Below are 16,580 nucleotides of genomic sequence, written 5' to 3' on the forward strand. Positions count from 1 at the left end.
GTGCAATAAAGGATGCTTGGGATGGTGGAAGGTCTACAAACAATATTATGTGAACAACAGAGTTATAATTATTTAGATAAAAAGAGAGAAAACCAGTAACAGATGTTAAGAGCAAGCAAGGTGGGGGGACATGGTAGAAGCCAGCTAAAGATCCAGCATTTCAGTCAGTGTAGTAGGAAAAATACTGACTTGAGGGTCTATTTCATATAAGTGTTCAAATACTTTATTGTAATTCTATAGTTCTTTAAAAAACCCAAACAGTTGATACCATCTTTTATTACAGAATATAATATATATCCTTGATTACAATATCAGCTTTATTAAGATATCAACTGGTATAAATTCCTCAAATTAAGAGAGTCTTGAAGAAATGTTCAATACAAGTAGAACTTACTAATTCTCTGTCCAAAAATTTTATACATGCCCCCAGATCCAGATATTCTGATGACAAAAAGATGGCTACTCTGTTTTCAGAACTCAAATTTCCAGCAACATGATGACTGTGATATGACACTAAATGAGAAATCTAAGTGGATATATGTTGGTATCTTTTTTTAAAAGTCTTCCAAATACAGAATAAAAATATTTACACTGCACTTAAACTTCACACCTTGACACTTCTCATATCCTAAAAATGGGAAATACATATATATATTTGCAAAATATATACATGTAAAAAAATAATCGACAACTTGGTATGAAGACAGAAATAATATCTCACTTTATTAGGGAGCACAGTATTATAATTCATTATATTCTATTTAAGGTGATTTAAAATCCAATAACTGAAAAACGTACTTTCAAATTATGTAATATGAACATCAATGCACACAAAAGAATTTAAGCTAAGATAGACTCACAAATTATTTAATGAATATGTAACAGAAAAATACATATGGCTGAAACTTTTAAACTGGGATAAGAGACATGACATATAACAAAAATTACTGGTTGTCCACTAACATTTTTTTAATATTTAAAAAGGGGAGGGATTAAAAGAAGAACCACCTCTTTCCCAGACTTCTCGGTTTGATGTGGCCATGTGACTAAATTCTGGCTAATGGGGTGAATATGAAAAGGGTAAATGTGAGAGAGTTTGTGAAAGAGAACAAGAAGGAATGAAGGAGAGGGGCAGGGGGACAAAGGGAAGGAGGGAGGAAGGGAGAGTTGCAAGGGTCACACCAGTGTGCTCTCCTGGCCTTGTGCCCTCCCTCTCCCCATGAATGGGAAATCATGACACTTAGAGCAACTGTGTTGGACTCACAAAATGGAAGCTAAGTGTTGAGGTAAGCCCCTACACTTGGCCCTGCACTCTTACTAGATAGAAACTATCTTGTTTAAACCACTGTATTTTAGAGTCTCTGTTTACAGTGGTTTAACCTGTACAGTTCACACTTAAATACCACTTCAACAAGCATCAATTAATAATGCAGAGGAAAGACAAGCATTTAAACAAAGTTGTGACCAATAAGGCAATTCTTTGTTTTCATAGAGGTACATATATAATGTCCTCAAAAGACAACATAATTTCATTGAATAGCTAATATGTCTGACATTACATTAAGTACAACAGCACGGTGATAGTTATTTCAACTTACCTCTGTAACAGGTAATTCAAGCTGAACCACATCATCCTGCTTTGAAACTGGAGTTTGCAGAGCAGTGTCTAACAACAAGATTCCATTAAGGTCCTTCCTACACCCTACCGCGTAATCATCCACAAATATAACTTTATCCACGGCAGAAATATACTGACATTTCACCTGTCCACCCGGTTTAGCTGTTAAAAGAGCAAAAATTCAACACAAGATTTTAAGACCAATAGTGCATTAAAAATAAACGTTTACATAGCAACTAAATACAATATATAATCCTGGACTGAAAAAATGGCCCTAAACAACATTATTAGAACAAGTGATTAAACTGGAATATGTACTATAGGTTAAAGCATCAATGTAAAATTATCAGAACTTGAGAACTACACTGCTGTTATAAAACAGAATTATCATTGTTCTCAGAAATAAACACAGAAAAAGTAAGGGGTAAAATGACATGATATACACAAGCTACTCTCAAGAGAGGAAAAGTAATATGTAAGAATATGTGGTGGAATGATAAGCAAATGTGGTAAAATATTTAAAATTAAAATTAGTGGAACTGGGTAAAGGGTATAGGAAAGTTCTTTGTACTATACTATTTCAAAATTTAAGGGTTCAAAACAAAACTTAAAAATATTCAATATTTTCTTTATGTCATGTTTTGCAAAAGTCAATAAGCATAAAGTAAGCATGGATAGTTTCTGGATAATTACCTCAAAAGTTCTTCAGGACTTTTCTATCTGAGATAAAATTATAGAAAATGTTTGTAATCTAAGAGAACTAGTAAAGCCTCTAGTTGAACTACTACTGAGAAAACACAGTCAATTATCACTGAAGATCAATGTTCCCTGAAGTTTCTGCTGAGTCAATATCAAAAGAGTATTTTAATAGAAAGCCCGTGAATATATTACCCATAATGTCTCAGAATAAGTTAGAGTACAATTTCAAGAAGTCTTACAAGAGACAGTAACATATAGACAGAAACTTTAAATATAATACCAAAATAAAGTTTGGAAAAGATAACATTGGTTTCTACATTTAAATTTACAGTCAAGCACCATATAATGATGTTTCAGTCAACGACAGACTGCATGTACAAGGGTGGTCCCATAACATCAGGACCACATAGCCTAGGTGTGTTATAGGCTAGTCCATCTAGATTTGTGTAAGTACTGTAGAGGAGGAAGAAATTTTCCTCTACCCTTCTAGGTTCTTCTGGCTGGTCCAAGAATTAAAGTAATATGAGACAGATTAACAGGAAAAAGACACACAAAAGTTTAATAATACGTACACCTGGATGATACTCAGGAAAATCAAGTAATGTGCCAAAATGGCCAAAGCCCTCACTTTAAACACCATCTTCAGCTAAAGACAAAAGAAGATGTGAGAGCTGGGGAGAGTCAGGGACTTCAAAAGGAAGGCAATTTACAAGGAAGTGAAAAGAAGTAAACTTTTTAGAAACCAAGTGTTTGGGCACACAGAAACACAAGAACACAGAGGGAAGCCCAACAAACAGGCTTTTCTAGGTTCCTCCCTGTCTACCACCTAGTTCACAATATGCTAAGGTGATAGCTTGCTTCCTGAGACCAGGTTTTTAATCTGAATTCTTTTAGGCAGTTTAAGGGGGAGGTAACAAGAAAAACTTTTGAAGTCTCTCCTGTCTTAAAAATAAACAGCCTAGGGGCCAGCCCCATGGCACAGTGGTTAGAAATTCGGCATACTCTGCTTCAGTGGCCCAGGTTTGCAGGTTCAAATCCCAGACGTGAACCTATACCACTTGTCAGTCATGCTGCAGCAATGACCCACACACAAAATGGAGGAAGACTGGCACAGATGTTAGCTCACAGTGAATCTTCCTCAAGGAAAAAGAGGGAGAGAGAGAAAGATTGGCAATGGATGTTAGCTTGGGGCAAGTCTTCCTCAGCAAAAATAATAATAATAATAAACCAGCCTAAAATAATCATCATGTTACAGAAGACACACTTTGGGGTGGCAAATTTTGTTCCCCTTCAGTACACTCTATGATGTTCACATGATGAAATCGCCCAACAATGCATTTCTCAGAACGTGCCCCCATCGTTAAGTGTCACATAACTGTATAAAGAGATTTATAAGGAGATTAATGTTAAGTGTTTCTGCCACAAATACACAGTCTCTGCAGAAAGACTTTCAAGAATAATAAACTGTGAAATTTTACTGCAGTAGAAAAGATACTCCTCAGTGGGCAAGCAATTCTGCTGCCCGTATACCCTATTCTAAACTTTCAACACATCTCTACAGAACATCCCTGTTGTCAGTACTGCTATTGACTATTGATGCAAAAGCAGAAAAGTGGAAATAAATCAGGGTCCTACTCATCAATCTCTAGGACAACTATGCAACATGTTATAAACAATGAATTTTAGGGCTGGCTTTCTTAATCCCAGATTATTATAGCTCTCTTGGGTTCTAACAAACATCTTGGAGGCATTACAAAACTGATTAGGAACTAATTCATTATCTGCATAAAACAAAGAAAAAATTCATGGAATTTCTACCGTTCAGCCCCAGATCTGGAAGTTTGAAACATATGTTACCATATAGGAAAATAATCTCTGTAACACAATAAAATAGGAATATTTACCTAGCACTTCTGAGCTCTAGGTAAAACCACAAGAAACAATACAAATTGTAGGAACTCCAAGTAAAACTGTAAGAACCTGTAAAAATAGTCTCAAAACTCATTAACCACAATTTGTTTCCTTAAACAGACTACTCTTGGGGGGCGGCCCGGTGTCGCAGCAGTTAAGTGCACACATTCCACTTCGGTGGCCCAGGGTTTGCCGGTTCGGACCCTGGGTGCGGACATGGCACCACTTGGCAAGCCATGCTGCGGTAGGCGTCCCACATATAAAGTAGAGGAAGATGGGCATGGATATTAGCTCAGGGCCAGTCTTCCTCAGCAAAAAGAGGAGGATTGGCAGTAGTTAGCTCAGGGCTAATCTTTCTCAAAAAAATAAATAAATAAAAATAAAAGAGACTACTCTTTTCTGAAAGCAGTTTTAGTTTCAAAGAAAAATTTAGGGAAGGCACAGAGATTTCCCATATGTGCCCTGCCCACACACATAACTATAAAGATTTACAAAACCAACTACAAATTCTGCTTTATTGTTTTAAAGATATATAATCAGGTAACAAACTATAAAAATCATAATTGTGTTTAAACTTTCTCAAAGAGGTATAAAATGTAAGAATCTACACCATGGCTTTCGACGGGGTTTCCATGCAACCCTAGAATCCCATAAAATGTCACTAGAGATTCCTCAACAGATCATGACTGAAAAAAAGTCAACTTTGTTTTCTGAACTTCTTTCACAACACAATACTAGCACTCAAAGTAACGCACAGTGACCAAGCAGTCTCCTTGGCAATTTCTTCAGAGGTCTTGCAGGCCCATAGAGCAGCATGCAATAGGACCATGTTCATTCAGACGAATCCATTCCTGGTTTGTGACCTGAATTTGGGAAGGCCATTCACAAGCAGTGAGTGCTTTACTGCACAGGGGGAGACCAGAGACTGAAACAGCTATACTACCTCGAAGGCTCTGCTAGCTTACACGACTTCATCCTAACTAATTAGCACATCTGCAAAGATCCTATTTCCAAATAAGGTCACATTCTGAGGTTCCACCTGGACAAGACTTTTGGGGGAAGATTATTCACCCACTACAGACCCCTTCTCTGAATCTTTTACTCAGCCAGAGAACTTTATTTTGAGAGAAAGAACTTTGTTAATGTAGTCTGATAGTACAGTCAAGATTAGATTTACTCATCTGCCCCCAGACAAGTCCTAGATTTCTGTGAAGGAAAAATATCCTGAAATGAACAAAGAATAGTCTGTGGAACTTTTCACCTTCTCACATGTTTGAGCAAGCCTTTTATTACTTAACAAGCAACAAGACCAAGGACAGAAATTCTCTAATTGCTGTTAAAAATGAAATCCATGTATGAAGTTAAGTCTGACCCAGAACTGAGTATTTGTATAGCAAAAAACAAGCATAGGTTTCACAATGAGGTAAATGCAACATTTATTTTCACTTATAAAAATAACAATTTTAAGCACATAAAGGTCCATAAAAGAGATGAAAAAAACCTATATAGTAGCCTGATTGTGACTCTCAGTAAGAAAACATCCTTTCAAAGTCTTGTATAACATTGTATCTTAAATTATACTTTTATTCATATCGTTTTGGTTCATGGTTTTATTAGCATTATTATTCAACACTGTCAATAAATTTTAATGTTGCAAATAACATTAATAAACAACTTGCAACCTACATTTAAATTAAATCTCCTAAGTCTACCTTTAAAACACTTAAATCCCATTTTGGCATAAACCAGCTATTTAACAGAAATTTACTTTGCCTTATGAGTGAAAAATGTCTGAAAATAAATTCCTCAAAGAAAGATAAGGTATGCATAACTAATTTTTGTTGTGCTTTCAAGAAAAGTTGGCTAAAAAGTCATTTTTGGTTTTTAAATAGGGGGAAAAAACTCTTGCACATACCCTAAACCACATATTGCACTTTTTTAGAATTTTGTGAAAAAAAAATCTGTAAAATGACTTTTAGGCCCACATTGATAAAAGTAAAATAAAAAATTTCAAGCAGGAAATTTAATACAGGAAAAACTCAAATTTCCTCCATCTGCACCAGAGATGAGCAAACTTCTTGTGAAAAGGGTCAGATAGTAAGTATTTTAGGCTTCCTGAGACATATGGTCTCTCTCACAATTACTCAACTCTGCCACTATTGTGCAAAAGCAGCCATAGACAATATGTAAATAAATGGGTGTGGATGTGTTCCAGTAACACTATTTACAAAATCAGGAGACAGCCTAAGAGCCACAGAGGTGGCAGGCCATAGTTTGCAGACCCTTGATTGACACTAATGACTTGCATGAGCAGGGGAAACTTCACAAAAATAGCAGGTTCAAAATTCACAGCCAGACACAATAAGCTGCTGAAAATTAACGAAGAAAAATCTTAAAAGCAACCAGAGAAAAGGGATATATTACTTAAGGAAAGTAATAATTACAATAAAAGCATATTTAACACTAAAAACCATAGGGTTCAGTAGGAAGTGAACCATTTTTTAAGTACTGTAAAAAGAAATTCCATATCCAACAAAAATATCTGTCAGGAGTGAAGGTAAAATAAAGACATTCTCAGATGAAGGAATACTAAAGGGAAATTTTTCCAGTAAAGCTGCTCAAAAAGAACTATAAAAGGAAGTTCATCAAGCAGAAGGAAAATTATTTCATAAGTAAACTTAAGAGTATCAGGAATGAGGGAGGAGCAAGAGAAATGGTAAATATCTGAGTAAATACAAATGATTATTCTTTGCCTCAGTTCTTTAAAATATATTTGACAACTGCAAGCAAAAAGTATTGCTTTTGTCTGACGAGGTTTGCAATGTACGTAAACGTAATGAATAAGTCAACTGTAACTTAAAAGAGGAGAAGGCACAACATGGTGGAAAGTTTCTGCATTCTACTTAAAGTGGTAAAATATTGATTTTTGAATAGATTGTGAAAAGTATGTATAGTCATCCCTCAGTATCTGCAGGGGATTGATACCAGGATCCCCTACAGATACCAAGACCCAAAAATGCTCAAGTCCCTTACATAAAATGATGTAGTGTTTGCATATAACCAGAAACATCCTCCTGTATACTTTAAATCATCTCTAGATTACTTAGCATACCTAATACAATGTAAATATTATGTAAACCGTTATTATACTGTATCATTTAGGGAATAAAGACAAGCAAAAAAGTCTGTACATGTTCAGAAAAGACACAACCACCTCAGGCTTTTCAATATGCAATTAACTGAATCCATAAATACAGGATCTATTGGACACAGAGGGATGACTGTATATTCTAATCCCTCAAGTAACTACAAAAAATATACACAAATAGTTATAGTCAAAAACAACAGATAAGACAAAACAAAATTTTAAAAAATCAAATAACCAGAAAAAGTAAAATAGAGAAAAAAAGAAAGAAAATAAATAATAAAATAGAATACCTAAATCAAAATATCAACAATTATATTAAATATAAATGGCCTAAACAGGCCAATTGAAACACAGGTTGTCAGAATGAATTTAAACACACACAAAATCCAAATCTATGATGTCTACAAGAAACTTTTACCCTTCTAAAAGATTAAAATTAAAAGGATGGGGGAAAAAAGTTATTTCATGCAACTGTCAATCAAAGAAAGATGGAGTGGCCATATTTATATCAGACAAAGAGCAAAGAAAACGACCAGAGATAAATGAGGACATTATATGATAAAAGGGCAATTGAGGAAGAAGAAGAAAAAGCAATCCTAAATATATATACATCTAACATAACTTCAAAATACATAAAGCAAAAATTATCAGAATTGAAAGGAGAAATAGGCATCCATAATTACTGTGAGAGACTTCAACACTCCTCTCTCAATAACTGATAGAACTAGTAGACAGAAAACCAGCAAAGATAGAGAGAAACTGAACTACACCATCAACCAATGACATTTATAGAATATTCTACCTATCAGCAGCAGAATACACATTCTTTAGGAGCACACATGGAACATTCATCAAGACACATCATAACCTGGGTCCTAAAACAGACCTTAACGAATATAAAAGTAGTAAAATTAAAAGTAAGTTCTCTGACCATAATGGATTTAAGTAGAAATCAATAAGAGAAATATAACAGTTAACTTCTAAATACTTGGAAATTAAACAACATACTTCTAAATAATCCATAGATCAATGAAGAAGTCTCAAGTAATTCAGAATTATTTTTAGGGGCTGGCCCCATGGCCGAGTGGTTAAGTTCACGCACTCCGCTGCAGGCGGCCCAGTGTTTCGTTGGTTCGAATCCTGGGCGTGGACATGGCACTGCTCATCAAACCATGCTGAGGCAGCGTCCCATATGCCACAACTAGAAGGACCCACAATGAAGAATATACAACTATGTACCAGGGGGCTTTGGGGAGAAAAAGGAAAAAAATAAAATCTTTAAAAATATATATATTTTTTTAATTGAATGAAAATGAAAATATAATACCAAAATGTGTCATGTGCAGCTACAGCAGGGCTTAGAGTGAAATTTATAGGAATTAAATGATTAGACTGGGTGCGGAAGAAAGTCTGAAATCAATAACTTAAGCTTCCTACTTATCAAACTAGAAAAAGAAGAGCAAAATAAACCCAAAACAAGCAATAGGAAAGAAATAATAAAGATAATAGCAGAAATCAATGAAAGCAAAAATAGAAAAACAGGAGAGAAAATCAACACAAGCAAAAAATAGTTCTTTGAAAAGATCAATGAAATTGATACACCTCTAGCAAGACTGGCAAAGAAAAAAAAGGAAGATACAAATTACCAATAATACCAGGAACATAAGAGAAGATTGACTATAGATCCTGCAGACATTAAAGATAATGAACAGGGCCAGGCTCATGGCCGACCGGTTAAGTTCATATGTTCTGCTTCAGTGGCCCAGGGTTCTCACGGGTTCAGATCCTGGGTGCAGACCTAACACTGCTCACCAAGCCATGCTGAGGCAGCGTCCCACATAGCAGAACCAGAAGGACCTACAACTAGAATATATAACTATGTACTGGCAGTTGGCGGGGGGGAGGGTTGGGGAGAAGAAAAAAAATTAAAAAGAGAATGAAAATACTATGAACAGCTCTATGCACATAAATTTGACAACTTAGGCTGACAAAATAAATCTGACACTCCAGAAGTTAAAAAAGAAAGTGAGGAATAACACAATAGATCTATACACATAAACTTGAAAACACAGATGAAATGTACCAACTCCTTGAAAACCACCAACTACCAAAACATCCAAAATGAAACAGACAATCTGAATTAAGGAAACTGAATTCATAGTTAAAAACCTTCCAAAGAAACCTCCAGCCCTACCTCATTTCACTGGAGAACTCTGTCAAACATTTAAGTAAGAAATGACACCAACTCTACACAACCTTTTCCAGGAAACTCAAGAGCGAACACCTCCAAACTCATTTTATGAGCCCAGCATTAACCTGAGATCAAAACTAGAAAAGAAAGTACAAGAAAAATACATACCATTATCCCTCGTGCAGATCAATGAAAAAATCCTCAACAAAATAAAAACAAATGGTATCTAGCAATATATAAAAATAATAATACACTAGGACCAAGTAGGGTAGTCCCAGGAATGAAAACTGGTTCAATATTCAAAAATCAATGTAAGCTATCACATTAATAGCTTAAAGAAGAAAAACTACATAATCAGGTCAGTAGATGCATTTGGCAAAATACAACATCCTTTCATAATTAAAAAAAAAAAAAGAGCAAATTAGAAATGAAAGGAATTTCCTCAACCTGATAAAGGACAGTTACAAAAATCCTACCACTATCAACATACTCAATGGTGAAAAACTGAATACTTTCCCCTTAGGATCAGGAACAAGGATGTACACTCTCTCATCACTCCTATCCAGTATCATACTGGAAGATCTACGCACTGCAATAAGAAATGAACAGTATTTAAAATCCATATGGATTAGAAAGGAAGAAATAAAACTGTCCCTATTCACAAACAATATGATTACCTAAGTAGAAAATCCCAAGGAATAAACAAAAACAAAACTCCTAGAGCTAATATATGAGTTTATCAGGGCTACAGTAAACAAAGCCAATACACAAAAAGCAATTGACTGCATTTCTATATACTAGCAATGATCAACCTGAAACCAAAATTTACAAAAAACAGTAACAGTTTACAATAGCTCTAAAAATATAAAATACTTAGATATACAGCTAACAAAAGATATACAAAATATGTATGCTGAAAGTACAAAAGGCTGGTGAAAGAAATCAAAGACCTAAATAAAACCATGGTCATGGACTGAAAGAGTCAACAGTGTATAAAGATGGTAATAACTCTCAAATTGTTCTATAGATTTAACACAATTTTCAGTCAAAATCCCAGCAGGATTTTTTAAGATACAGATAAACTGATTCTAATAATTTACTTGAAGAAACAAACTGGAATAGCCAAAACAATTTTGATAAAGAATAAAGCTGGACAAATTACACATGATTTTTAAGACCTAATATAAAGCTTATAGCACCACAAGAAATTATGGTACTGGCAAATGGAGAGACACATAGATCTATGGAACAGAATCCAGATAGTCCCACATGTTTAATTGTGGTAAACTATGCATAAAATTTACCATTTTAACCACTTTTAACTGTACAGTTCAGTGACACCAAGTACACTCACACTGTTGTGCAACCATCACCAACATCCATCTACAGAACTCTTCATCTTGCAAAACTGAAACGCTATAAACATTAGACTCTAACTCTCCCTTCCCATCTCCATCCCCCCAGAGCCTGGCAACCACTATTCTACTTTCTGTCTCGATGAAATTGACTATTCTAAGTACCTTGTAAGTGGAATCATACAGTATTTGTCCTTTTGTGACTGGCTTATTTCACTGAGCATAATGACTTCAAGGTTCATCCATGTTGTACATGCCAGAATTTATTCCTTTTTAAGGTTAATATTCCACTGTACACATATGCCATATTTTGTCTATCCATTCAGGTGTCAATGGACAGGTGGGTGGCTTCTACTTTTCTTTTTTTTAAGATTTTTTTTTTTATTTTTCCTCTTTCTCCCAAAGCCTGAGGTATAGTTGTATATTTTTAATTGTGGGTCCTTCCAGCTGTGGCATGTGGGATGCCGCCTCAGCATGGCCCGATGAGTGGTGCCAGGTCTGCACCCAGGATCTGAACCAGCAAAAGCCTGGTCCACTGCAGGAGAGCATGCAAACTTAACCACATGGCCACGGGGCCAGGCCCTGGCTTCTACTTTTTGACTACTGAAAATAATGCTGCTATGAACATAATATACAAATATTCAAGACCCTGCTTTCAATTCTTTTGGGTATACACAGAGATGTGGAATTGTGAGATCACATGGTAATTTTATTTTTGTTTGAGGAACCACCATACTGTTTTCCATAATGGCTGCACCATTTTATATTCCCACCAGCAGTCCACAAGGGTTCCAATTTCTGTGCATCCTGGCCAACACTTACTGTTCTTTTTTTTTTTTTTTTTTCAATAATAGCACCCTAATGGGTGTGAAGTGGTATCTCATTGTGGTTTTGATTTGCATTTCCCTAATGATTAGTGATGTTAAGCATTTTTTCATGTGCTTGTCAGCCATCTGTATATCTTCTTTGGAGAAATGCCTATTCAAGCCCTTTGCCTAATCTTTAATCAGGCTGTTTTTGGTTGCTGAGTTGCAGAAATTCTCTATAGATTCTGGATACTAATTCTCTCTATATATTTAGATATGTGATTTGCAAACATACTCTCCAATTTGTGGTTTGCCTTTTTACTGTTGATAATGTCCTTCAATACACAAGAGTTTTTCATTTTGATGAAGCCCAATTTGTCTATTTTTTCTTCGGTTGCCTGTGCCTTTGGTGTGATTTCCAAGAAATCACTGCCAAATCCAATGTCATGAAGCTTTTCCCCTTTATTTTCTTCTAAGAGCTTTATACTTGTAACTCTTACATTTAAGTCTTTGATCCATTTTGAGTTAATTTTGGTATACAGTGTTAGGTAAGGGTCCAACTTCATTCTTTTGCTCGTGCATATCTAGTTTTCTTGGCACCATTTTTTGAAGAGACTGTCCTTTCCCCCATTGAATGGTCTTGGCCTCCTTGTTGAAAATCATTTGACCACATATGTGAGGGCTTATTTCTGTGCTCTCTATTCCACCCATCTTTGTGTCTATGCCAGTAGCAGATTATTTTGATTACTGTAGCACTGTAGTAAGTTTTGAAATCAGGAACGATGAGTCCTCCAACTTTGCTCTTCTTTTTCAAGAATGCGTTAGCTATTTGGGGTCCCTTGAGATTTCATATGAATTTTAGGATGGATTTTTCTATTTCTGCAAAAAGATCATTGGGATTTTGACAGGGATTTCACTGAATCTGTAAATCACTTTGGGTAGTATTGAATTCTTAACAATACACAGACAATACCAAGAGCTAGCAAGGATGCAGAGCAAGTAGAAATTCATACATTTCCAGTAGAAATGCATAACGGAACCCACACTGGTTTGATAGTTTCTTATAATGTTAAACATACACTTACCAAACTGCCCTGTAATCTCACTTCCACATATTTATCCTAGAGACATAAAACTTTATATTCACACAAAAATCTGTACTTGGATGTTTACAGCAGCTCTATTCATACTCACCAAAAGCTGAAAACATCCAAATGTCCTTCAAAGAGCAACTGGCAAATGGTGATATATCCATATGATGGAATACAATTTAGCAATACAAAGGAATGAATTATTGATACATGCAAAAAACAGCTTGTGTGAATCTCAAAGGCACTATGCTAAGTACAAGAACTCAACACTGAAAACTTACTTTAGGATTCCATTTCTACGACATTTTAGAAAAGACAAAACTGATAGTACAGAGAACAGATGAGTGACTGCCAAAGATTGCGGGAAGGGAAGGTGGGAGGTGACTACAAAGGGAAACCACAGGAGAATGTTTTTAGGTGTTGAAACTGCTCTGTATCCTGATTGTGGTAGCGGTTACATGAATCTACGTATGTATTACTAGTACACAGACACACAAAAGAGGCCATTTTTCTGGACACTTATTAAATAAATTTATTTTAAATGATATTATAAAAGAATAAAGACGGGAAAATATTCACAACACCTTATGAACAAAATATTCACAATGCACTATTAACTAAGTAAATGGGAGGAGGAAATAGTTCATAACATATTACAACGCAAATCCTATAAAACTGTATTAAACAGTAGAAAAAAGCAAAAATCGTTACATACCAAAATGCTAACAATGGCCATCTCTAGGTAATGAAATCATAGGTAACTACTCTTTTCCTTAGCCTATGTGACATCCTATAATAACGTAAGTCACTTCTAAAATGGAAATTTCAAAAGGAAGGAAATTGTGTTTTTTAAATCAGTTATCAATTCTAATACCCACTTTATGAAATACTCAGCTCATGGGGGCAGTCCCATGGCCAAGTGGTTAAGTTCACATGCTCCACTGCGGCAGCCCAGGGTTTCGGTGGTTGGGATCCTGAGCACGGACATAGCACCACTGCACACTGCTGAGGCGGCGTGCCATGTGCCACAACTAGAAGGAGCCACAACTAAAATATACAACTATGCACTGGGGGTATTTGGGGAGAAAAAGCAGAAAGAAAAAAAAAAGAAGACTGGCAACAGTTGTTAGCTCAGGTGCCAATCTTTAAAAAAAAAATATTCTTTATGAATGCACTATCCATGTGCATGCCTACAAAACTTGCAAAAATACTATCAGAAATATATTATCTTTGCAAACTGACATAACACACTGTAAAATTCCATTTCCACTGAGATAACATCAGATTTCAAAGCCTAAAATAGTCCATTATAATGTACTATATACAATCATCATTCAAAGTCAATAAAGAGGGTGCAAAATTAATGTTAGATTCTTACAAAGCTTTTAAAATATAATTAAAATAACAAAAAAAATCACTTAATGAAAGTTGTTAGTACACGCTATTATTCAAAGCCAAAATGAGTATTCCTGTAAAACTGAACTCAGTGCAAAGCTAAGAAAGTTTGGAAAAGTTCAGTGGCTAGGCCACAAAGAAAGGCTAACAAATGCAATGCAGAGAGAGTATTATTCCAAGCAAGAGAACCAACGTCTACCTAAGCATGGAAGAGGTTCTCCAAAAGATACAGAATTATTGCAATGAAGAGTTCCAACTTCCAATTCTCTCTATGCACTTTATCCAAAACTGCCATCAGACCACTTATTCTACAATAATCTTAAGTATCTGACATTAATTGAGAAAATTTTGAGAACATAATCACCACTGAAAAATTTCCATGATGGGACTCAATCTTTAAGGACCGAACTCCGTGCAAGAAATTGTGGAGCCTTTTCCATATTTACTATTTAATTAATTTGTCACGGTTAAATCTCTCAACCACCTCCTTGAGACACATAAGTTACGTTCTTCCTTCAGGATTTTTTTTTTTGTGAAGAAGATTCACTCTCAGTTAACATCCACTGCCAATCTTCCTCTTTTATTTTTCACTTAAGGAAGATTAGCCCTGAGCTACTGTGCCAGTCTTTCCTCTACTTTGTATGTGGGATACCTCCACAGGGCTGATGAGTGGAGTAGGTCTGCACCTGGGATCCGAACCTGGGCTGCTGAAGCAGAGCATGCAGAACTTTAACCACCAGGCCACGGGGCCAGCCCCTTCCTTCAGGACTTTGACCTAGCTATAATTAAGTAAAATTTGGGAACATACCTCCCTGTCTGATGGTGCTGAAGAGAACACTTAACTACCTGTAAACAAATTCCTATTGCTAGACAAAGGTGCCCACATGAGAAGCAACTCGGCTACAAATTAATACAACAATTCTACAATTTAGATCATGTGCTCTCGTGAATTTATATTTAGAGTTCATATTTGAAACTACTGTTCTCTGTTTAATATAGATGGCACACATCTCCAGACTGGTAGTCACACAAACTTATCATCATTCTTCATATAGTCTACATTTTAAGTGAGTCCAAGTCAAATTCCATGCAAATAAGATGAAAATCCATCTAGCTGCTTTTGCATACTACAGTAGCAGGCCGACAGAAAATTCCCCTGGATATCTGCCTTGCTGCTATCTCACATCATCAGGATCTTTGCTCCAGTGCCACCTCACAGAGACCTTCCCAGAGCATCTCACAGCACAAATTCACCCACCACCATCTCCTACCAGCTCTAATTTCTTACGGCATTTATCACCACCTGATATAGTGTGTGTGTGTGTGCGCGTGCCCGTGTGCGCATGCACACGTAATACATCTGTTCCCATTAAACCATGAGCTCTAGGAAAGCAAGGACTTTGTTTAATTCTATATCATCAGTGCTTGACACAAAGTAAACGTGGAGGTTTTTTGCTGGGTTTTTTTTTCTTTTCTGAGAAAGATTCATCACGAACTAACATCCGTTCCAATATTTCTTTTTTTTTTTTGCTTGAGGAAGATTCACCCTGAGCTAACACCTATGCCAATCTTCCTCTATTTTGTATGTGGGTCGCCACCAGCGCATGCATGGCTGCTGATGAGTGGTGTAGGTCCACACCTTAGAACCAAACCCAGGCCACCAAAACAGAACATGCTGAACTTAATTAACCACTAGGCCATGGGGCCAGCTCCCAGTAAACGTTTTTGAATAAATGAATCATTTTCTATAGTTTTGAAGAACTTTTTAATATATTAAAACTAAACTATAAGGTGGTAAATTCAATATTCTTACAGCTATTTTTTAATACTACATGAAATGACATTTTAGGCATGACACTAGTTGACCTGATACAAATAATCTGAGCCATATCTGCCCTCTATAGCCCCTTTTACCCCTCCTCTCCTTCTGCCCCCAGTATGAGATCATGGTCCTTGGCTGTAGTGGCATTTTGGCAAAAAAGTACAAGAGCACTTAGCTGGTTCAAAAAATCAACCAAAACTGAATTATGGCAGAAAAGGACAAAAAAACTAACAGAAATTTGGCCCTTGATGTAGCCCTGCTACTTAGAAGCATATTTCATTATATAGTCACTAAATACAATTTAAAATATGATAGGTAAGTTTTATTAGCAGACAGACTAACTTGGGGGGTTTTTCTTAACAAAAAAAATGTTTTAAGACTAAATAGAATACTATTCAATTCAAATGAAACCTGTTTCTCATTTATATCAAATAAACTTTCTCCTGTAAGGTGATAGGTGAAGTTTGAATCTCTAAACCTAGCTGCACATTAGAATCACCTGTCATGCTTTAAATAAAAAAAAAGTATGCCTGGGCTCCACTCC

At 35.8% G+C, this 16,580-nt stretch overlaps 1 protein-coding gene across 17 annotated transcripts in view; it reads right to left on the reverse strand.

Moving 5' to 3' along the window:
- The window catches only part of BIRC6 (baculoviral IAP repeat containing 6), a 223,946-nt gene that overhangs the window by 185,601 nt on the left and 21,765 nt on the right, over nucleotides 1-16,580 (reverse strand). For all 17 annotated transcript variants that reach the window (XR_011504108.1, XR_011504109.1, XR_011504110.1 and 14 more), the window contains exon 2: nucleotides 1,599-1,780. Coding sequence is in view for 14 of the 17 variants with exons in the window: in XM_070512298.1 (XP_070368399.1) it covers nucleotides 1,599-1,780 (182 nt within the window). In the remaining 3 variants the exon portion in view is untranslated. The remainder of the gene's footprint in view (nucleotides 1-1,598; nucleotides 1,781-16,580) is intronic.

The sequence above is a fragment of the Equus asinus genome, chromosome 6 (genome assembly GCF_041296235.1).
Source record: "Equus asinus isolate D_3611 breed Donkey chromosome 6, EquAss-T2T_v2, whole genome shotgun sequence".
In the NCBI taxonomy this organism is placed as follows: Eukaryota; Metazoa; Chordata; class Mammalia; order Perissodactyla; family Equidae; genus Equus; species Equus asinus.